This window comes from Corvus hawaiiensis, chromosome 3, assembly GCF_020740725.1.
Source record: "Corvus hawaiiensis isolate bCorHaw1 chromosome 3, bCorHaw1.pri.cur, whole genome shotgun sequence".
NCBI classification, from domain to species: Eukaryota; Metazoa; Chordata; class Aves; order Passeriformes; family Corvidae; genus Corvus; species Corvus hawaiiensis.
In genome coordinates, this window is record NC_063215.1 from 28249430 (window position 1) to 28267934 (window position 18505).

Genomic DNA, 18505 nt, shown 5'->3' on the forward strand with positions numbered 1-18505 from the left:
TAGGAAAAAACATTTTATGCAGAAAGAATGCAGAAATGATTCAGCTTGAGGAAACAACTGTAAATATTTCTACAGTCATATGATTCCGTGTGTTTTCATGTTACTTAAGACGGATCTATCAAAACATTATGTATAAACTAGTTCAGCAGCAGACTGAGCATTTAAGTAAAAGTCAACATCATTTTAGAGAAATTTTACTGCATCTCTAGCCATTGAATATTTCGTCATTATTGTGTAAAAACGTAAAGATTAACACTAAAGGCAACGGTGTTGATCCAACAGGTCAAGGTGCTGCTATGGTTCTGTGCAAATTCAAATGACAAGGTAGCATTTCATTGTTTACAAAATTTACTCTGCATCTATGGTAATAGTTTTTTTCCTGGCTGAATTAAAAGGAATACACATTGTTTTTCTTTGTATTATACAATAACTCATTTCAAATGAATGTATGGGTGTCTTAATACAAATAATCGAGCTACTTCAAAAGAATTAGATAAAATTCTATTTAAGTTAATATTGACTTATGCTCCAATAAGGATATATTTTTTTTTTTCTTGCTGTATTATTAAAATCATGTAAAACCCGTGAAATAAGCTTCTTGGCTGTGGTAAAGAGTAGATCATACCTGTGAATCCAGGTAGACAGAGACACCAATACCCTCCAAGCCTGTTGATGCAGCTTCCTCCATGTAAACAAGGCAAAGTTTCACACTCATTTACATCCATCTCACACAGAGACCCATAGTATCCAGGTGCACAGTTACAAAGGAATCTTTAGAAAAGGGAAAATCAGGTATGTCAACAGAAGTAACAGTGGGATCTATTGCAATATTTTAAAGCCGTATGTATCTGCTGATGCCAAGTTGGTGTCCCTAATCCTCATCCATATTAAAATAATGAACAGACTTTTCTCATTTCCATGTTTCTGAAGCAAAGACGGTGATTTACTTTTTGTTAAATTAATAGAAAAATTTGGCACAGTAATTTTAACTGAAGGTATAAGGAATGACTTAAGGGCTAATGATCTACTGGCACAAGTCTCTGAATAACTTGTGAAGTGCTGTTGAACAAACACAGGGCTTGTAGCAGTCTAACTCAAGATCAATTTTCTTCTATTTCAGTCTTTTTCCAAATGAAAAAAAAAATAAGGAGGAAAAGAACAAGTTGTGATGAAGAAATTTTCCCGTCTGTCTTCCTTTAAGGTCACATAAGAAACAAAAAACTGAGTCAGTAGCATTTACTTACTCCATTTTAACTTGTCGTGTGGTGAAGGTTCCATCCAAACCTAGAATTAACATAAGGAAATCAGGGAAACATGTTTTATTTAGTAGTAACTAACCTGTTTATGAGATCCAGGCAAGTTCCATTGTTCTTGCAGGGTCTTGATAAGCATTCATTAATCTCCACTTCACATAGGGTCCCAGTAAAGCCATGTTGGCATGAGCATCTAGCAAAAAGGATGTCACTACATTACTTTTTAGGTCATTGTAAAGATTCCAGAAAAACATGGCAGATGTTGAGGGGTGTTAATTAAATGGTACCAAAATCATGTTTGCTTTTTACTGATAATTGCAAAGTGCAGTACTTTAACAAGCACCAAAAAGTCCAGCACCTGAAGCCCAGTAAATAAGATTTTTATTATTCTTAGCTGAAGGCCACAGGCGTTGACCCCACTGTGCTAGGGCTTACTTAGAACTTGCCTTGGCCTGAGCTGCTTTTCACTTGTTTTGACACCTGCCCTGCAGCCAACTGACTGATACGTCTCATGCTATCCCTTCAGCTCTGGAATAGCATCTATGGTGAGCATGTGAGACCCTGAGATGATGTTTGTGTTCCACTCCTGAAGGATGGGATGACATCCAGAGGGACCTGGACAGCCTTGAGAAGTGGGCCCGTGGGAATTGCATGAGGTTTAACAAGACCAAGTGTGAGGCGCTGCACCTGCGTCAGAGCAACCCTTGTATCAATACAGGCTGATGACATTGAGAGCAGCCCTGCTGAGAAGGACTTGGGGGTGCTGGTGAGTTAGAGGACCCAAGAAGGCCTGAGACTGAAGATGAGAAAACCCCCACTGTGAACATCATAGTTCTCCTGACAAAGACTTCCAGATACCAGTGACTTGGAATAAGACTGCCAGTTCTTCTTGAGAAAGAACAAAATCACTGATCATAGGATGCAGACAGATGTTGTGAGGGTAATCATAACCAAAGAGACTTAACTGCAAGATTTCTTATGTAACAGCTATAACTACATCCTTCATGAAGCTTTTCTATTAATTTCAACTCTGACTGATTGTACTGTTGTAACTGGGCTAACAACAACTGTTTGCTTTTTAAAATTAAATTCTTATGATTTCAATTGGCCCTACAATAAATTCTTGGGGTCATATTTATGGTGTATATGTATTACTTTTTGCACACAAGAAGATTTAGACTATAATGTAACTGTCAAACACATTACACCCCCCCTCCCCCCCTTTCACTGAAGGTCAGCAAATATTAGACAGGCAAAGTACCAAAGGAAAAGCTAGATGATAAAAATCCATGTATCATACTGTGTATCTGTTACTCAAATAATTTTCCTGACCTGTAGTGGTTGACCCCATCCACACAGAGACCTCCATTCTGGCATGGGTGGGAGATGCACTCATCACTGTTAACTTCGCAGTAAGTACCCTCAAATCCTGAAACACAGATTTCATTAACTGTGAATGAATGAAATCTACTACTTGATGTAAATAAAAGGGTCACAGATTCTCTTGGAGGTTTGTCTATCTGAGCCCAGGACTAACTCAGACAATGAAAGTGGCAGGCCTGGGAAACCTGAGCTGCACTCAAAGCTGTTTAAGAAAAGCCTGAGAGAAGCATTAGCAATGGCTATCTCTTCATTTTAGAGCATTTAAGCTGAAGCTCTTTGCCCTGGTATCTGACTGAGCTGTGTTGCAGCCATGGCCAGTGCCTAGGCATGTGCTGCTTACCAGTATGCTGACTTTGGTCTACATACAGGCTCCCTGGATTGACTTTGGATCTGCCCCATTCCCTGTAGGCTGGACCGGCGATCTGGCATACTCTGCTGCTCCTGGACACAGCCAGTGGCCCTGCCCTGCCTGCCTCATTCAGACACTGCCAGACAGTGAAAGCCATGACAGCCTGGCACTCCTGGATGACCTTTGCTTCTGGAGGAGCCAGCCCTTTCTGCTCATTGACCCTAAGATCAGGACTACAAGTAGAAGTAACCCTGAAAGTACTTTCTCTGATTATTTTTGTTCCTTAGCTTCAACAAGTTAGTGTCCAGACAGTATATGAAGTCTTATTGTACTTTAATGAACCAGAGAGAACAGATTGGGATAGAGCACCTAGCTAAATATACTGGGGAAATGTAATCCATTTTAAGGGACTGAAAAGGCTTTCTTGGAGAGTATGGGACAAAATCAGAAACTAAAAGCTAATTCAGTAATTAGTATATTACAGAGAGTAGTGGAACTTAGAGGGACCCCATTTATTCAAAGCAGTCAGTAGCTGAGAAAGAAAAACAACTGGTTTTAATATTTAAATGAAGAAAAAATGTGATTAAGATCTTATCTGCACAGTACATTACTTGCATAATACATTACATTTGCCTTTGTAAATGTTCCAGAAATTGTACTAAAGAGAAATAAGACGCTTTTCAGTGACACATGAACCTTATTTCTGCTCTTAGACAGCATAGTACATCTTATAGCATTTGCATAAATAGGTGTTCTGCTAAATACATACTTGTGTTAAAATTCTATACATACAGTGGAGACACTAGAGCTAATTAGTTGAATTTTGCACTAATTCAATATATTTGTTTTCAATTCATGGAGAAATTAAACCATTGCAATGAGCAAACTATTTGCATTGTATGACTAATATGCGAATCCTGATTGCAGGTTGAATAAAGACCATTAATAGGGTTTAATAAAAAAATTAAATTAAAACAACATTTAAAATAGCCATTGAAATTCAGTATATATTGGTATAAATATGCCAAAGGTTTTACAGCATTTTTTGTTAAAAAAATAAGCAAAAATTGTTATATGTACTTTTTTAGATACCCAAATAAGAATAATATATATATTTTTTTAATATTATGTATTTGTGATTTTCAAAGTACTTAACGAAGGTGGGGAAATAATGAAAGACCACTGTTAGAATAATACAGCTTATTTTTATCTAGAGAAAATCATTACTGGAAGAAATAAGTGTCTTCATGAGAGTTGCAGGGAAAGCTGTAGAAAGAAATCTCTGCTGTGCTCCAATATATGATCTAAACATGAGCCCACATCAAAGCAGTTGGTATTTTCTTCTTATCAGGATTATTTCTATTCAATAATTTTTGGGGCTAGACCTGACTGAAAGGAGGTCTTAATATTTGCTGAAGGTTTCACAGCAATGTCTGCAACAAAGTGGGAAAAATAAAGCCTGGAACATATCTCAAACTAACCTTTCAATTATAGTCACTTACGCTGTTATGATGTCATTCTCTTTTTCAGAAATTTCTTGAGCATGAAGGGATACCCTCGCTTATTTCCTATTTGTAGGTTTCACAAAAAAACCCCAAAACCAAACCAAACCAAAAAAGCCCAAAACTAAACAAACCACCAAAAAACCACCAACCCCCACCCCCCCCAAAAAAACCAAAAAACAGTAAAAGAATTGTCATAATGGGGACAAAAATTCTGTCCTACTGTACAGATTTGAAGTATCTCCCTCAGCACAGGCAGCTTTGTATTCTGAATGGTTTAGTTTGTTATGTGCAAATGGGCCTGAACCAGAGCAACCATCCAAATACGTTTCTTAGCTGTAGCATGTGTAATCTGCATCTTAATGCTGCTGAACCTTCATCTATTCCTGCCTGTAGTTTGATTAAGGAAAAAAGAAAGGTAACAGAACTGTAAACTAGTACACCACAGACCAAGTTAAGTACTAGGCCTGGTTGTGTGAGTAGACAGAAGTCACTGACACACAAAATATTCAGTAGCTGTTCAATACATGCCATCCAGTGCCACTGAGTAAGGGCAGAAAAGATGATAACATGTTTCTCTAACTGGTTTAATTAAGAAATTGGGGGACGTAGTGAATGTAAGAGACTGGGACTCACAGGATAATTTGTAGTCAACTTCTGCATCTGTAATTTCTCATTTATTTGTGATGCTTGGAATTTCTAAAACTAAATTTGATTACTGAGTGGAAGGCTGTGTTGATGGGCAGGGAAAATGGAACTTCACTGAAAAGCACACACTGAAGGTAAACCAATGTAACATTATAAATATACATATAGACATATTTTAGCTTTATAAGGTAATCATGGAAGGGTTGTGAAGATAAAGCAAAACTGAAAAAAAATGTTAACAGTTTTTATACAAAATAGCTTCTTATTTTTTTGTGATATGATAGAATATTTGAGCAAGTATCTTAAAAAAAATACCACAGTTATCAGATTGGAATACATAAAATGGAAAATGGAGGCATTGCTCATTCTACTTTTGCCTGTCATCCTCACTCGTTATGAATATTTTATGGTCTTTTTGAAGTAAATAGTACAGAAGGGAATATACAAAGCATTATTTAAACACATTTTTTGAATGCAGTAGTACATATTTTTCCAGCCCATAGCAACATATCAATGCCTTTAAAAGACATAAAATAAGCAAACATATTGCAGGCATTATATTTTATCTATTTTTCCTGTGAATGGAAAAAAATAACATTTTCATCACAAAATTTTACTGGCTATCTACTACATTATGAAATGAGCAATTTAAGTATTTACTACGCTATTGTCTTATATCTACTGACGAATTATGTCAGTAGTTTTTTGTTAAAGAAATCATTATATTTTTTTCATAATGACATATACTATTAAAAATTACAGGCAACTACTTAGATGATATTTTGATCCACAATGAAAACTTGTGAACTAATGCAGTGACTTTTTCTAAGGAATTTTTAGCATTTCTAGCAATTTTAAGAGAAGATTTAATGAAAACCTGCTTTCAACTAAAATGTTTATTCAGAAACACACAAATCTTCTTAAAAGGATCCCAAAATATTTCATTCATATTTTCTGCATGTCTGTGTTGTAGTCTATTTAGAATTTATGAAGCTTTTAGAAAGGATGTTTCAATAAAAGCATATGACAGTAAGCCAACTTTAATTCAGACCTTAAATATGTTTTCAGAGTAAATTACAAAAAGAAAGCAGTGCTGCATTGTGCACACCTCTTGTACAAACAGAAGAGGTCAAACTTCAAAACAAATACTGCTGTGTTAGGATTAAGGTATTAATGAAATATTTATTTTAGGGATAATCTTGAACAGTCACCAATTACATTACCTTCAAATTCAGAAGACTAGTTAAAACGCTCATTCCTAAATGGAACTGGTTTAAAAAGAATTGGTAGTTTATTTATGTAGTGCTGATTGAAGATGAGATACTTCATGAGTCTAACAGATAAGGACTCTTGTATTTTACATGATATCCATACACAATTTAAAGGGCAATTTAATACATTAGGTTATTTTGTATAAGCTACAACTGCTGCCACACATAGCTGTGATCTGTGATACTTAAAATAAAATTTATATGGGGGTGTAATTTTTACAGAAATGCAGAGACATTTCCAAGTTGTTTCATGTGTTTCAAGAGTAAATAAAAAGACAATGAGGGGAACTGCTCTAAAATGTTTAATATGTCAAAAATATTACTGTATAAAAGTATTTTGGAAATCATGACATTACTGGCATGATAACAGGCTTACTACTGTAAAATGGTTTTTATTTGTCAAACATATTTTACTGGTTTTTTATGTCACATTAGAAAAACTGAAGGTGTAAACAGAATTTCACAAGTATTGCTGGTATCCAAATAGGTTTTTTTAAATCAAAGGGATACAGGAATTAGTTTAAAACATTTATTTGTGAATGTATTGAATATGTATAAATATATTTGAGGAAGTATCTCATAAAGGTTAACAATTTTTGTAGTAACATAACATATTCAAGACTTTCAGAAATTAACAGAGATAAAAACATTTGAAAGCTATTACAATTCTTTGTGTTTAAAAATATAGTCTTACTTCACTCTATTTTTAATTGTTCAGATGGCATGAAAGTAACTTTAATGTTATGAGGTCAAGAAACATCTGGAAAGCTGTTACTTAAGATGAGACAGATGCTATTTTTACTTCTGTTTCTCTGAAATATAGGAAATCCTGTATTTCTCAACTTTATCTATGAGCCTTCCGGGAGCTACAAAGTGATGGAATATGCAGAGTACAGAAGCTAAATATCTGCTGTCACAGTTATGGTAATTTTCTCCTTATTCCCTTGCAGAGAAATACTACAGAATTGACCTCTGCAGGTAACATGATTCTAACAGGATTCTTTTGCCACAAGCTCTCTACTGTTTTGCTCATCAGAACAGTATCATGGATATTTGTCTCCTTACCATGAACTATTTATGAACCAATGTTTGCAAACAGCAGAGATATCATAGCAGCCCCATAATCATTAGTTCAGGTACTTAGGTTGTTCAGCATTACATAAGTAGGTACATAAATCAAAATCAAAGGTGTGTAAAATATTAGGCACTGTAAAAAGGCTATTTCCCTCTGTGAATTATGTATGTGTGTGTCTGAAAAAGAAACTGGCACTGAAGGGCTCAGAAATCTGATGATAGCAAACTTCAATTGAAATAAATTCTGGTTTTCATCAGCTACTTATTATTTCTGCTTGGTATTATAAAGTTTGTACATTATGATAATTTTCACTTAGCCTTGTTTCAGATGTGGGCTGAAACATATTTTGCTTCAATTCAAACTTCTAGCTGTTGATGCCTTTCCGTGCTGGGTCCTAAAGTCCTGGTCACAGTCTTAGATTGTTGCTCCGGCCCCTCTGTAATTTGCTGGCAAAGAGACGGGCAAAGCAAGATGTGTTCCAACCCAAGACTGTGAGTTTCAAGGTCTTTAGGATCCCTTCGTGGTCGCCAGCAACTGATGCCTTTTCCTGGTCTTAAAATCAAGAGGCATACACGGTTAGAAGAGGAAAAGGGATTTTACCTTGGTATTTATTTTAAGGATCCTTAGGTGTACACGTCCAGGTCATATGCATCGAGATGCACCCCGCCGAATCTATCTCTGTGTCCGTGTCTTTCTTCCCCATCCCCCCCCAACATTGGGTATAACATTATAGGTTTTACTAATTAGCATATCTATCAAAGATTCCCCAATGAGAGGCTCAAGTGAGCCCCCTTCCCCAAGGAACCTTCCCCTGGATGGTTCTATCTTGGTTTACAGAATATGTTCTGGAGAGGACCTTGGGGTCTGGGGCACACTGATCCCTAGCTACAAAGCTTCTGTAATGTTTAGTCTCTTAGCTTAACAAACAAGTCCAAGAATGTAGGCAAAAAGCACTAGGAATACAGAAGCTGTAAAAAGGTATAACAGGGGTATAAAAGAAAAGGCAAAAAATCTTCATGGCATCACTGTAAGATGCAATAGAACAAATAAAAATAATCACTAGCATCTAGAACAAAGAGTAGGCGTCATAGAAAAGAGCTATTGAGAATAGACTGATAAAAGAGGTGAAAAAGTCCTGGAAAAAACTGTTTAAAACACGGACTTCAGAAATTACCTTGAAGCATCAAGAAAGTATTGCTTTTAGAAAGAATACATGGATATTTTATGGATATAAAGAAAAAATAGAATGTCTAATTCCAGTAAAAACTGTGTCTGTTGTTTTGCCTTAAGAGATGAGTCCTCTTCATAGATTTCCCTGGAACAATACACGTAAGTTTCCTACACCATAAAACTGATGGTTTTAAACTTAAGTCCCACGCAATTCCTTTTGCATAAACCAGTTTTTAAACTTCTCAGCTTCTACCTTTATATCTTTAAAGCTGCAACGAGCACAAATAAGGTGACAAAACTTTTGTGTACTTGTGTGCTGTAGTGACATGTTGCTGCTCCCTGTTCTTTTTACTCCTCTCTAAAACTGTGTACTTCCCAGAACTATGAAGATTAAAAAAAACCCCAAACAATTAAAAAATCTCTCCAGCAATAACAAAACAGCAAGAGGCAACTGGTAAAGAACTTAGCCTGTCTACCACCTGAAAGATTTATCCTAAGCTGCCTAGATAGTTGGCAGAGTGACATAAATATTTCTATAGCATTAGCCATTTGACTTTGTATGTCTGCTTTTGCGTGAAATGAAGTACCTCAGAAAATAATACCTCCTTAATGTAATACTGTGGACATCTAGATATGGTCACATTAATCCAGACATTTCCAGGTTTTCTTTCAACAATACATACATTATTCCATTGCTCTAATATCCCTTCTACCATAACTCATTAAAATGTTACAAATGCTGGCCAAATAATCCCTCTTTCTGAAAAGAGTATGTAATGCTTTGATATGAACACTCTCTATATGTATGCAATACATAATGTATAATATGTAGCATGTCCTGATAATTTTTCTATCACAACCTAGCATGTATATGGAAGATTGCTTCCATTGTAATAAGGAGGCTGCATAAACATCCTGAGCTCATCCCATCATTACTTGGACTAATGAGGGAAGTTCTACATCTAATTTTACAAAGAGATTCATTTCTACCTTCTAAGAAGCAGGAATTCTAGGAACCATTTGAATTCAACAATCTTGTCCTTCCCTTCCTGTTTTTATGTCAGCAACAACTCTATCTGCCATTCCTACTAGCTTGCCTTGCTGCTATACCTATATCTACTAATAGTTCTCATAAAATAATAAATCATTGTTAAAAAAAGTCTTATTAGGAAAGCACTAGGTATTTTCTGGCCCATAGTTTATGGCTGCAAATTATTTTATCTTGTTATTCTCTGCAATATTTATGTGCTGGTAGTTACACAGGTTTCACACTTTGTAAAAACTGTTAACTTTTATCTCCCATTTCATCATTAATTAATTAAACTTGTTTTTCACCAGTCCTAGCCAGAGAGCTGATCTTGCACTCTAGTTGTATGCCATCTCATAGTTTTCCTTGATTTTGAATACGTTTTTTCAGTACTTTTTTTTTGTCTTGGAACACAATTGTTATCAGAAAGCTTCACTATTTTTACCAAACTGTCCTATCTTTCTTTTGAGTTGCCTCTACAAAATTAAGAGTTTTGTGCTTGCCATTATCTACAAGAGCATGGTCTAATGCCTATTGCTCTTTGGATCTTTTTCATGTAGACTTTTTGGGAAATTAACGAATAGTGGCCGAGGCTCAGCTACAAATATTTCAACATTATTTAAATTCTGTAGTTTTGCTTACATGTCCTGCCTTGCTCTTCCGTTACACTAAATTTTCATTTCTATTATTAAGATTAATTCTAAGGATGGAATTCTCCAATACTGGAAAAGCATGTTGAAAAATTAGGCAATAAAAATTCTGCTATTTGCCCTAAGTTGTTCATTTCCTCCTGTTTTCTTTGCATTTAGTGTGTAGTATTTAAGGAGATTCAATGCTGGCTATATGATTAACAGCTCAAACCCCCATGTCATCCCATTTGCCTTGCTCAAACTCTTGCTTATCAATTACTGGCAAAGTATTTGAGAGCAGTTTTCTGTACACCTCTTGGGAAACTTGTTCAACGTCAGTGATTCCAAAACTCGTTCTACAGTAGTGATTCCAAAGCTTTTGTAATAATGGCCCTCCCTACAACATTCTTGCAACTTTGAATATACCATCATGCAGCTATAGAGATCATAATTTTTTTAACTGTTTAAGCTGCTTGTGGGGACAATTTAAGTCATGGTCAAACACTGTTCCATGATCTATGATATGAGGGCCCAGTTTTGTTACACAAATATTATAATCTATCTCCTTGGAGGAAGAAAACCTCTCCATCTAGGGCAAACAGCTCAAGAGGAGGTTTTACATTAATGGTATTTATAGAATTTTAGAAGTCTTTATAGCAAAATCAGACAACTGTATTTCCCTAATGTACATACGAGAACAAAGATGCACAGTTTTGCTTCATACTACAACTAATCATGACTTCATTACCTTCCTACCAATTTGCTGTGCTAATTACATCCTAACATCTTACATCAACTTTGATTCTGTCCAATTCATATTCTATCAGCTTTTGTCTTCTCTGACTTAGCCCAGCTCCCTTTAGTCAGTGTATATTCTCTTTTTCTTCTAAATATGTACCACCGTCAGTAGTATAACTTATGGTCCTGTTGTACCAGATATGGTGTTCTAGAGGAAGTTGTAAGAATTTGGTAAGCACAGCTACATTTTGTGATTCCTGCTACACCAGACTCAAACTTTCTAATGACTGGACTGTTAGCTACTGGAAAGTTTAATCCACATGCCATTTACTACTAAGTCAAGTGTCTTGGAGTAATCTACCTATGTCAGTGTGATTGCCATTTGTGATCAGCTCTGTAATCCTGACAAGTTTATCAGGAGAAAAAGGGAGGAACATGCAAGACAAAAACAGATAAATAATGGAAAAGAAGACAACAGAGGAATTAGATTTCCTCAAACTTTTTTCAGCTAAAAGTCAGTAATTTTCTGTCTCTCCTTTTTTTGGTAAGAGTCCTGAATAAATGGTTACATTTTTCCTAGCATGAGTGATCAACTCACTTAATGAATTATGCCTTTTACCCCTTCACAATGCTGAATTTTCGACTTTCCAAGATTTGTTAGCAATGTATGTTACTGATTCACATAATTCCCTACTACTTCCCAGAAGATTCCTAGGCGGCAAACTTCAAGAATTCTTAAAAAATCTATCAAAGCTCCCTGAGAATCCTGGCTGCATGCTTTTTTGATTCTTTAGAAACTGTGCACAAAAATGTTTGGAAAAGACAATTTTTTCTGAGGAACATTAAGAGAAGACTTGAGTTACATATCTCTCTATAGATTATTTCTGAAAATGGTTTCAAAAATCAATATCTTGTGTCAAAAGCTGTTTTTGAAAAACAGCATTTCTTAAAGATGCTTCAGTAAGCAACTTGCATACCTCCCCAGTGATGTTTGGGTTTTTTTACCTTAGCAGCTTTTGGTAACCTTTACCTTAACAGTAAAAAAACCTCAAGGTATTATATACTCCTGATTCCTAGATATTATATCCATATCTTTGTAGTTTAGTAAATTAAAAATAATAGTATTGTCATGTAGCACTTGAAATTAATATATTTGCTATCCCTTGTCCCTAAGACACCCCTACTTTTATAGGCATAACAGTGAAGACTTCAAAATCCTGCTCCAATTCCAGTTTCAGTAATTGTACTCCCCTGCTACTTAAATTTTCTAAATTTTCCGTGTAGTTGTTAATTAGTTAATTGTAGTGGTTTGGTCCAAAATACTCATTACTGTTTATCTGCTGTGAGATAAGAATTAGGAGAAATGCAAAGCAGGCACCAAACTTGAAAGAATATAAAGAAGTTTATTAACAGACCTAAAAGAAGAAGGGAAAAAAAAAAATTATACCACCTTCAGAACTCTCCTCCTCCCCCCACCTTCCTCCATTCTCCCACTGACAATGTGAAAAGACAACCCTTAAGATGTTCAGTCTGTTTACCACTTCCATAATAACCTTGTTCAGTCCATTTAGAAAGAGAAGTCTCTTCTTGCTCATGCTATGAAAACATTATCACAACGAGACAGCCGCCCACTTCCAAATATTGTTCAGTCCATTTAGGAAGAGGAGTCTCTCTGCCTGCGTGTGAGTCTTTTCCCCCAACTTGCAGCTTTTCCCGCAACTGCTTTCGAGGGTCCACTCTTGAAGTTTTTTGGGGTACAATTTTAAGGTCGAGCCGTTCAGAAACAAAACCAGAGGTCCTTCTCCTTCCCTGGGAGCAAAGGGTCTTCATCATCTTCATCTTTAGGACTATTTCTGGGAGCATCTCTAGGGACTGAGGTTTTCTCCTTTCCCGTTTGGAGCAAAAGTCCTCATCTGGTTCATCTCTCCCTGTCCAAACTTCTCATGAAATTACAGCTGCGTCAGCATCTGCCTATCTCAGTGCAGGTGCTTTTGCTTACGAGTTGAACACTCCACCCCCCATATCTTCATGAAATTACAACAGGATACTCTGATATATCATAGCTTCACAAGAGAATTTCAGCTTTAAGCATCTCCTCTCTCTCTTCCCTCAGGTTTTCAGCTCTTCACAGCAATAAAAAGGGTTAATCTCACCTCGGCCTTGCAGCTTTGCAGCTGGAATGTTGAATGTTTCTTATCGCAGTGGAGAGGGGGGAGAGCCGAGCCGCTCCGACTGCCCACGGCAAGGCAGTGGGGGGGGGGTTCCACGGCTGGAACAGGTCCATGGCTTCAGGATGGCCGTGGCCCGGCCCGGCCTGGCCCAAACAGGGCCTGGCCGGGCCCACTGGCCCCCATTCGGGGCCCGCAGCCACCTGTGCCAGCGCCGGAAACGAGAGAGAGCTTGGAGGGGGAGTTTGTCTATTCTTAAGTGTGGATCACAGAGGTGGTCACAACTTTAAGTGGCTTAGAGAATTGTCCATATTCAAACTGGCCAGCTGATAAGTTCTATCAGTTCCCAGAGGAAACTGTAAGCACCCCTTAGCAAGGACATCCCTTCCGGGACTATGCTTGCTAACCTATGACATTAATGTATTCTTCTATTCCTACATGGAAGTGCATAGCAATGTTCTGTACAGTTGAACTGTTGCTCCGTTCCACCTTAGTAGTTCCTGTACGTTGAGGGAGAGATTGTGTCTTTTAAGCCATAGCCCCAGGAAGCTGTCAGCACCTGTTGTGATTTGGCTTATTGTGCAAATGGGGAACAACCCACTATATATTACTTCCCTGATGTGCTAGGCCTTCCTGACAGCTCGGCAGGAAAAGAAACCATTTCCAACTTGCTCCAGTTTTTGTACTTTCAGCAATTTGCATATATTTTTTTCTAAATCTGCCTGTTTTGTCAATTTAGTTTGTCTCTGCTGGCCAGGTGCACGTCTATCTCTATGTCATTGTAACAAATGACTCAGAAATACTAATTCTGAGTGCTGAATCTAAACCACCATAGATTTAATAAGTATTATCATATAAGAAATTAATAATAGGTAAACTGACAGCTATCTTTCCAGTCTTTTAACACAACTGATAGACCTGCTGCAATTCATGATGGTTTTATGTTCTTTGAAACATATTCTGTTCTACTTACATTAAAGGTAGCAATAAATTCAACATATATTTGTAACTTTTCTGCAGCACAACAGAAAATGGAAGAAATTAATTATTCCGTTTCTCACCTGTTTTGCAAATGCACATTGGATTTCCATCTACTTGTGCCAAGCAGGTTGAATTGTTTATACATGGATTGTAAGGCAGCTCACAGGGACTGAAGCGCTGGTGGCAGAGGTCACCAGTATAAAATGGAGGACAAATGCATACAAACTGCCCCGGCTTCACAGATTCAAAACAGGTGGCTCCATTCAAGCATGGTTCAGATTCACATTCATTTATATCTTCACTGCAGTCTGGCCCTGTCCACCCTGCTGTACATGTGCATCTGGAGGGGGGAAAAAAAGAAAAAGAGCACTGATGTGGCAGAATAAAAATTAACAACTTAGCCCAATCACTTCCAATCATTTCTATTTAAAAAAATAAAAGAAAATTTAAAACCAAAATCAATATTATTTTTCTGTGAATAACTTTTCTTTTCCTGGTAATTGTATAAGAATGCATTATGAATAAAAGTTATATTCAGTTTCTTCTCCCACAATTTATTTGAGCAAAAGCAAAAATTCAAGTCCCAGTATCACTTGGAGAACCATCCGGTTTAAGAAATGCAGACAGAATTGTGTTTGGACTTTTTTTTAAGATGAAACAACAACACAAATTATCAAATATGAAAAGTAAGTTTTCTAAATGTTAGGGATTAGAAGGACATCTTTTCATATGTGTGAAACTAGTAAGTACTTCAACGTTTGGGATGAAATGCATCAGGTAGCATATCCAGTACACTTAAGAAAGCAGGTAGGAGGCATGAAGGATCCTAAATTCATTGTGTTCTTTCTCTTTTTTGTAAGCTTTTGTGAAGATCTGTTAGAGATAACACAAAAGACAAAACTTCAACCAAAATCTAAATTACATCTGATTGTAAAGAACCTATCTTCATGAATTAGACAATCTATTTTTATTCACAATATAAATATGAGGTTCTGTAAATTCAAAGAAAACAATTTGCTAATGATTTCAAAGTTTGCAGAGCCAAATTTCTTCACTAGCTGCAAGAAAAGAGGCCTCTATGTACTTTAAAAGTCATACATTCCTGTTACTTTTACTGAAAATAAAATTGAATTCAATTTTATTTTTGCAACTATTTGGCAGGACAAGAGACAATATGAAAGATGAACTATACCAGCTCTTGTCCACTTTGATAAAGATTGATTTCAGGTATTAAACCATTCAAATATATCTTCATAGTTATAGTTTGGTAAGAGGAATTGTTCTTAAATAAGAAACAGGTCGTGTAATGCAGAATTTGTTATGTAGTTCTGTTCTGTAAGGCACCGGTATTGCTTGCCACATGAATCGAGGGAAATTTTGCCCCTTAAAAAACCAGTCTTTTCTTTCAAATTTTTAGTGTTCTGTGTTATTTATTTGTGGAATACAATTTCCATGTAACATGAAATGGAATGCATATTACAAAGGAACTTTCTAATTTTAAAGGCCTGAGTATTTTAGCATTATGGATTCAAAGAATCAGTTTACTGTATTTTTCTCATGTTAAAAACTAATAGCTATTACTATCAAAAAACATTCAGACATTCTGAAAATAACTGACAAAAATCACATTTCAGGCCTCATCAGTTATGATACTCAAAACATACTTTTGGAAATACGGTTAAAAATAAATTTGTTTTGTTATTCTGTGCTTATGCACAACAAACACACCTGCTTTTTCTATACATGGCAGAATCCATTTATTGTCTAGAATCAACATCCACTGAATAACACTGCCCCCTCTAATCAGTGCTTTACTAAGTTTTCTCTTAAGTAGTCAATATATAAAAGCATCAGACTCTTACAAATTAAGCATCTCCAAATGTCTCACACTGAAATAGTAGAAGACTCTGACCCTACAGATCAGAACATAGATGTTAATTGTTTTACAGCTGCTCATTTTTTTTCTTGACTTTTTTTTATGAAGCTCGGAATAAATTACTAGTGATGCACTACTACAAATTGGTATGTAGTAATTGGCTATGCTCCATTTTTAGCTTAGAAAGCTCATTAAATGGAGAGCCTTTCACTTTGTATTAGGAGAACATGGTTGAGTTCTGACCTGCTTCGACTTTATGGACATAACTGAGGTGCAAAAGAGCAAACATTAAACATGTTTCATTCCCTTTTTTTCCCCTAATGAATTTCATAACTGCCTTTGAGTTATCAAAACTATTCTGTATGACTACAGGGAGCATTAGGTCACTAAAACACAGCAGCTATCTACACTACACAACTAGCCACTCCTACCCTGGCTTCATGCCACCTACCAGCTGAGATGCAAGAGTCAATATTAACACAAATGAGACAATTAATAACAGATTTTTGTACTCCTTTCTGGATTATTAAAAACAGTTACTGGAGTCCTCATTAAATGTGAAAAAAAAAATACATAGAAGTGTCTATCCTGAGGCCTCGCTTTAAGAATCAAGACAAAATCTTGTCTTAATGAGAACTGTTATTTCAACAAGGTAAGGAGGTGTTAAGACTATTAAAAGTACATAATAAATTAAGCTACTATAGCTGGTATTCTTGGAAACTATCTGATCAAAAGGAAAAAATGTAAACGGACTTTTTCAAAATGACTAATTTTTTTTCACTCCATTAGAAAAATCAAGATAATTCCTAAAATTCTCAGGGAAAAAAAAAAAAAAGACTGTTATATGCTTTTAAGAGACCATATAAGGATAAGATAGTCAATGCTGAACTTCTTTCCATTGTTCTATCAACTTACCTACAAAAATATTTTCTTCCAATAACCAAATCCAAATATTCTCATTGATATTAGAAAACTGAATCATGACTCTTATGTAGACTATTCCTTTTCATAATATAAGCCCCACATACTGCTTTGTGACGTGTAGAACTACTCCAACACATTTAAGTCAGCTTCCATAAGTATTATTTATTTACTTTCCATACACCTCTCCATAAATTGAAAAGCTTTCTTTACAAACACAAACAAAAGGAGAGGACAATGAAAATACACTAATTGTATTCATGGTTTTGTATTATATCGCCCATTTTAACATTAAAGTCAAAATTAAAAATTGCAAGATATAGTCATGAATTGTATCCAGAAAAGTAATGTTGATAAGTTCTTCTGTCTCTGTGTGATGAGTTAAGTATTAAATTATTTGGTTCTTACCTTCTTGAAAACTGCCCTTCTACTCCTCACATTACAGTGATATATATAGGTATCATCTGTCTTATATTCTACCTTAAGATTTTAAGGAATTAAATAACAGGAAAGAGTCTTAAGAATACCTGAATTGTTGATTTTTAAAAAAAGTTTCTCAGGTTAATCTAGACTCCCCAGCTCAAAACAGGTACAACTAGGTTTTTCTCAGGTCTGTTTCCAGCCTGGTTTTGAGTATCTCAAAATATGGAGGCTCGCACAACCTCTCTGGGCAATCTATTCCAGCACCTGACCAACCCCACATTAAAAAAAAAAGAGTATTTTTTTATTTTCATGTGGAATTTCATGTAGTTTACCTTCTGCCCGCTACATCTTTTCCTGTCACTGGATACCCCTGAAAAGAGTCTGCCTCCATTTTTCTCACTCCCTTTTATCAATTATTTGCACACATTTGCAAGAGCTTCACTGAGTGAAAACCGTTTTTTCAGCATGCTTACTTGAGAGGCAGTCTCTCCTGAATCTTAAGAGTTCTAAAGTGGCTGTCTATCAACTAGAAAATCCTGTTGGTGGGTTTGTTCCAACTAAGCTCAGCTAGAAGCTCTGGAAAAATACCAAAGCTTAACAAAAGCACATGGTGTGACTCTTGGGAATGGTCCTGTGCAGGGACAGGAGTTGGACATGATGATCCTTGGGGGTCCCTTCCAATTCAGCATATTTTGTGATAAGCAATAATGTAGATGAATATTCCAAAGCAGAATAAATTTCAGAAGAAGCCACTTTTTGCTTTTAGAGCTCTTCCTTCACAGCAGAAAAATACAAGAAACTGGTCTTTTTAGTCCTCTGTATGAAAAACATTTCAGAAAACATCAGTTAGAGCACTTACCTTTGCCACAGATACAGGTGGTTTTGCAGAAAAAATTGCCATATTTAAGAAGCAGCAGAACTGCTTTTTCCTCAGTGGTTCAGTCAAAGCAACAGGAATCCTAAACTGAACCCTCAGCTAGAGTGTGCCCATCATTCAACTGCTTCTCTTCTTGATGAGAAATGGCAAGACATGCAGTGAAGTTTAGGTCAGCCTGTTAGCCATACAATACATGCAACAATGGGCCATTGTA

General features: G+C 36.1%; 1 protein-coding gene across 4 annotated transcripts in view; it reads right to left on the minus strand.

Moving 5' to 3' along the window:
* The window catches only part of EYS (eyes shut homolog), an 860563-nt gene that overhangs the window by 455788 nt on the left and 386270 nt on the right, over positions 1–18505 (minus strand). For all 4 annotated transcript variants that reach the window (XM_048297572.1, XM_048297571.1, XM_048297573.1 and 1 more), the window contains 4 exons: positions 14275–14534; positions 2586–2682; positions 1339–1446; positions 626–771 (listed from right to left, as the gene is read on the minus strand). In XM_048297572.1, the coding sequence (XP_048153529.1) occupies positions 626–771; positions 1339–1446; positions 2586–2682; positions 14275–14534 (611 nt within the window). The remainder of the gene's footprint in view (positions 1–625; positions 772–1338; positions 1447–2585; positions 2683–14274; positions 14535–18505) is intronic.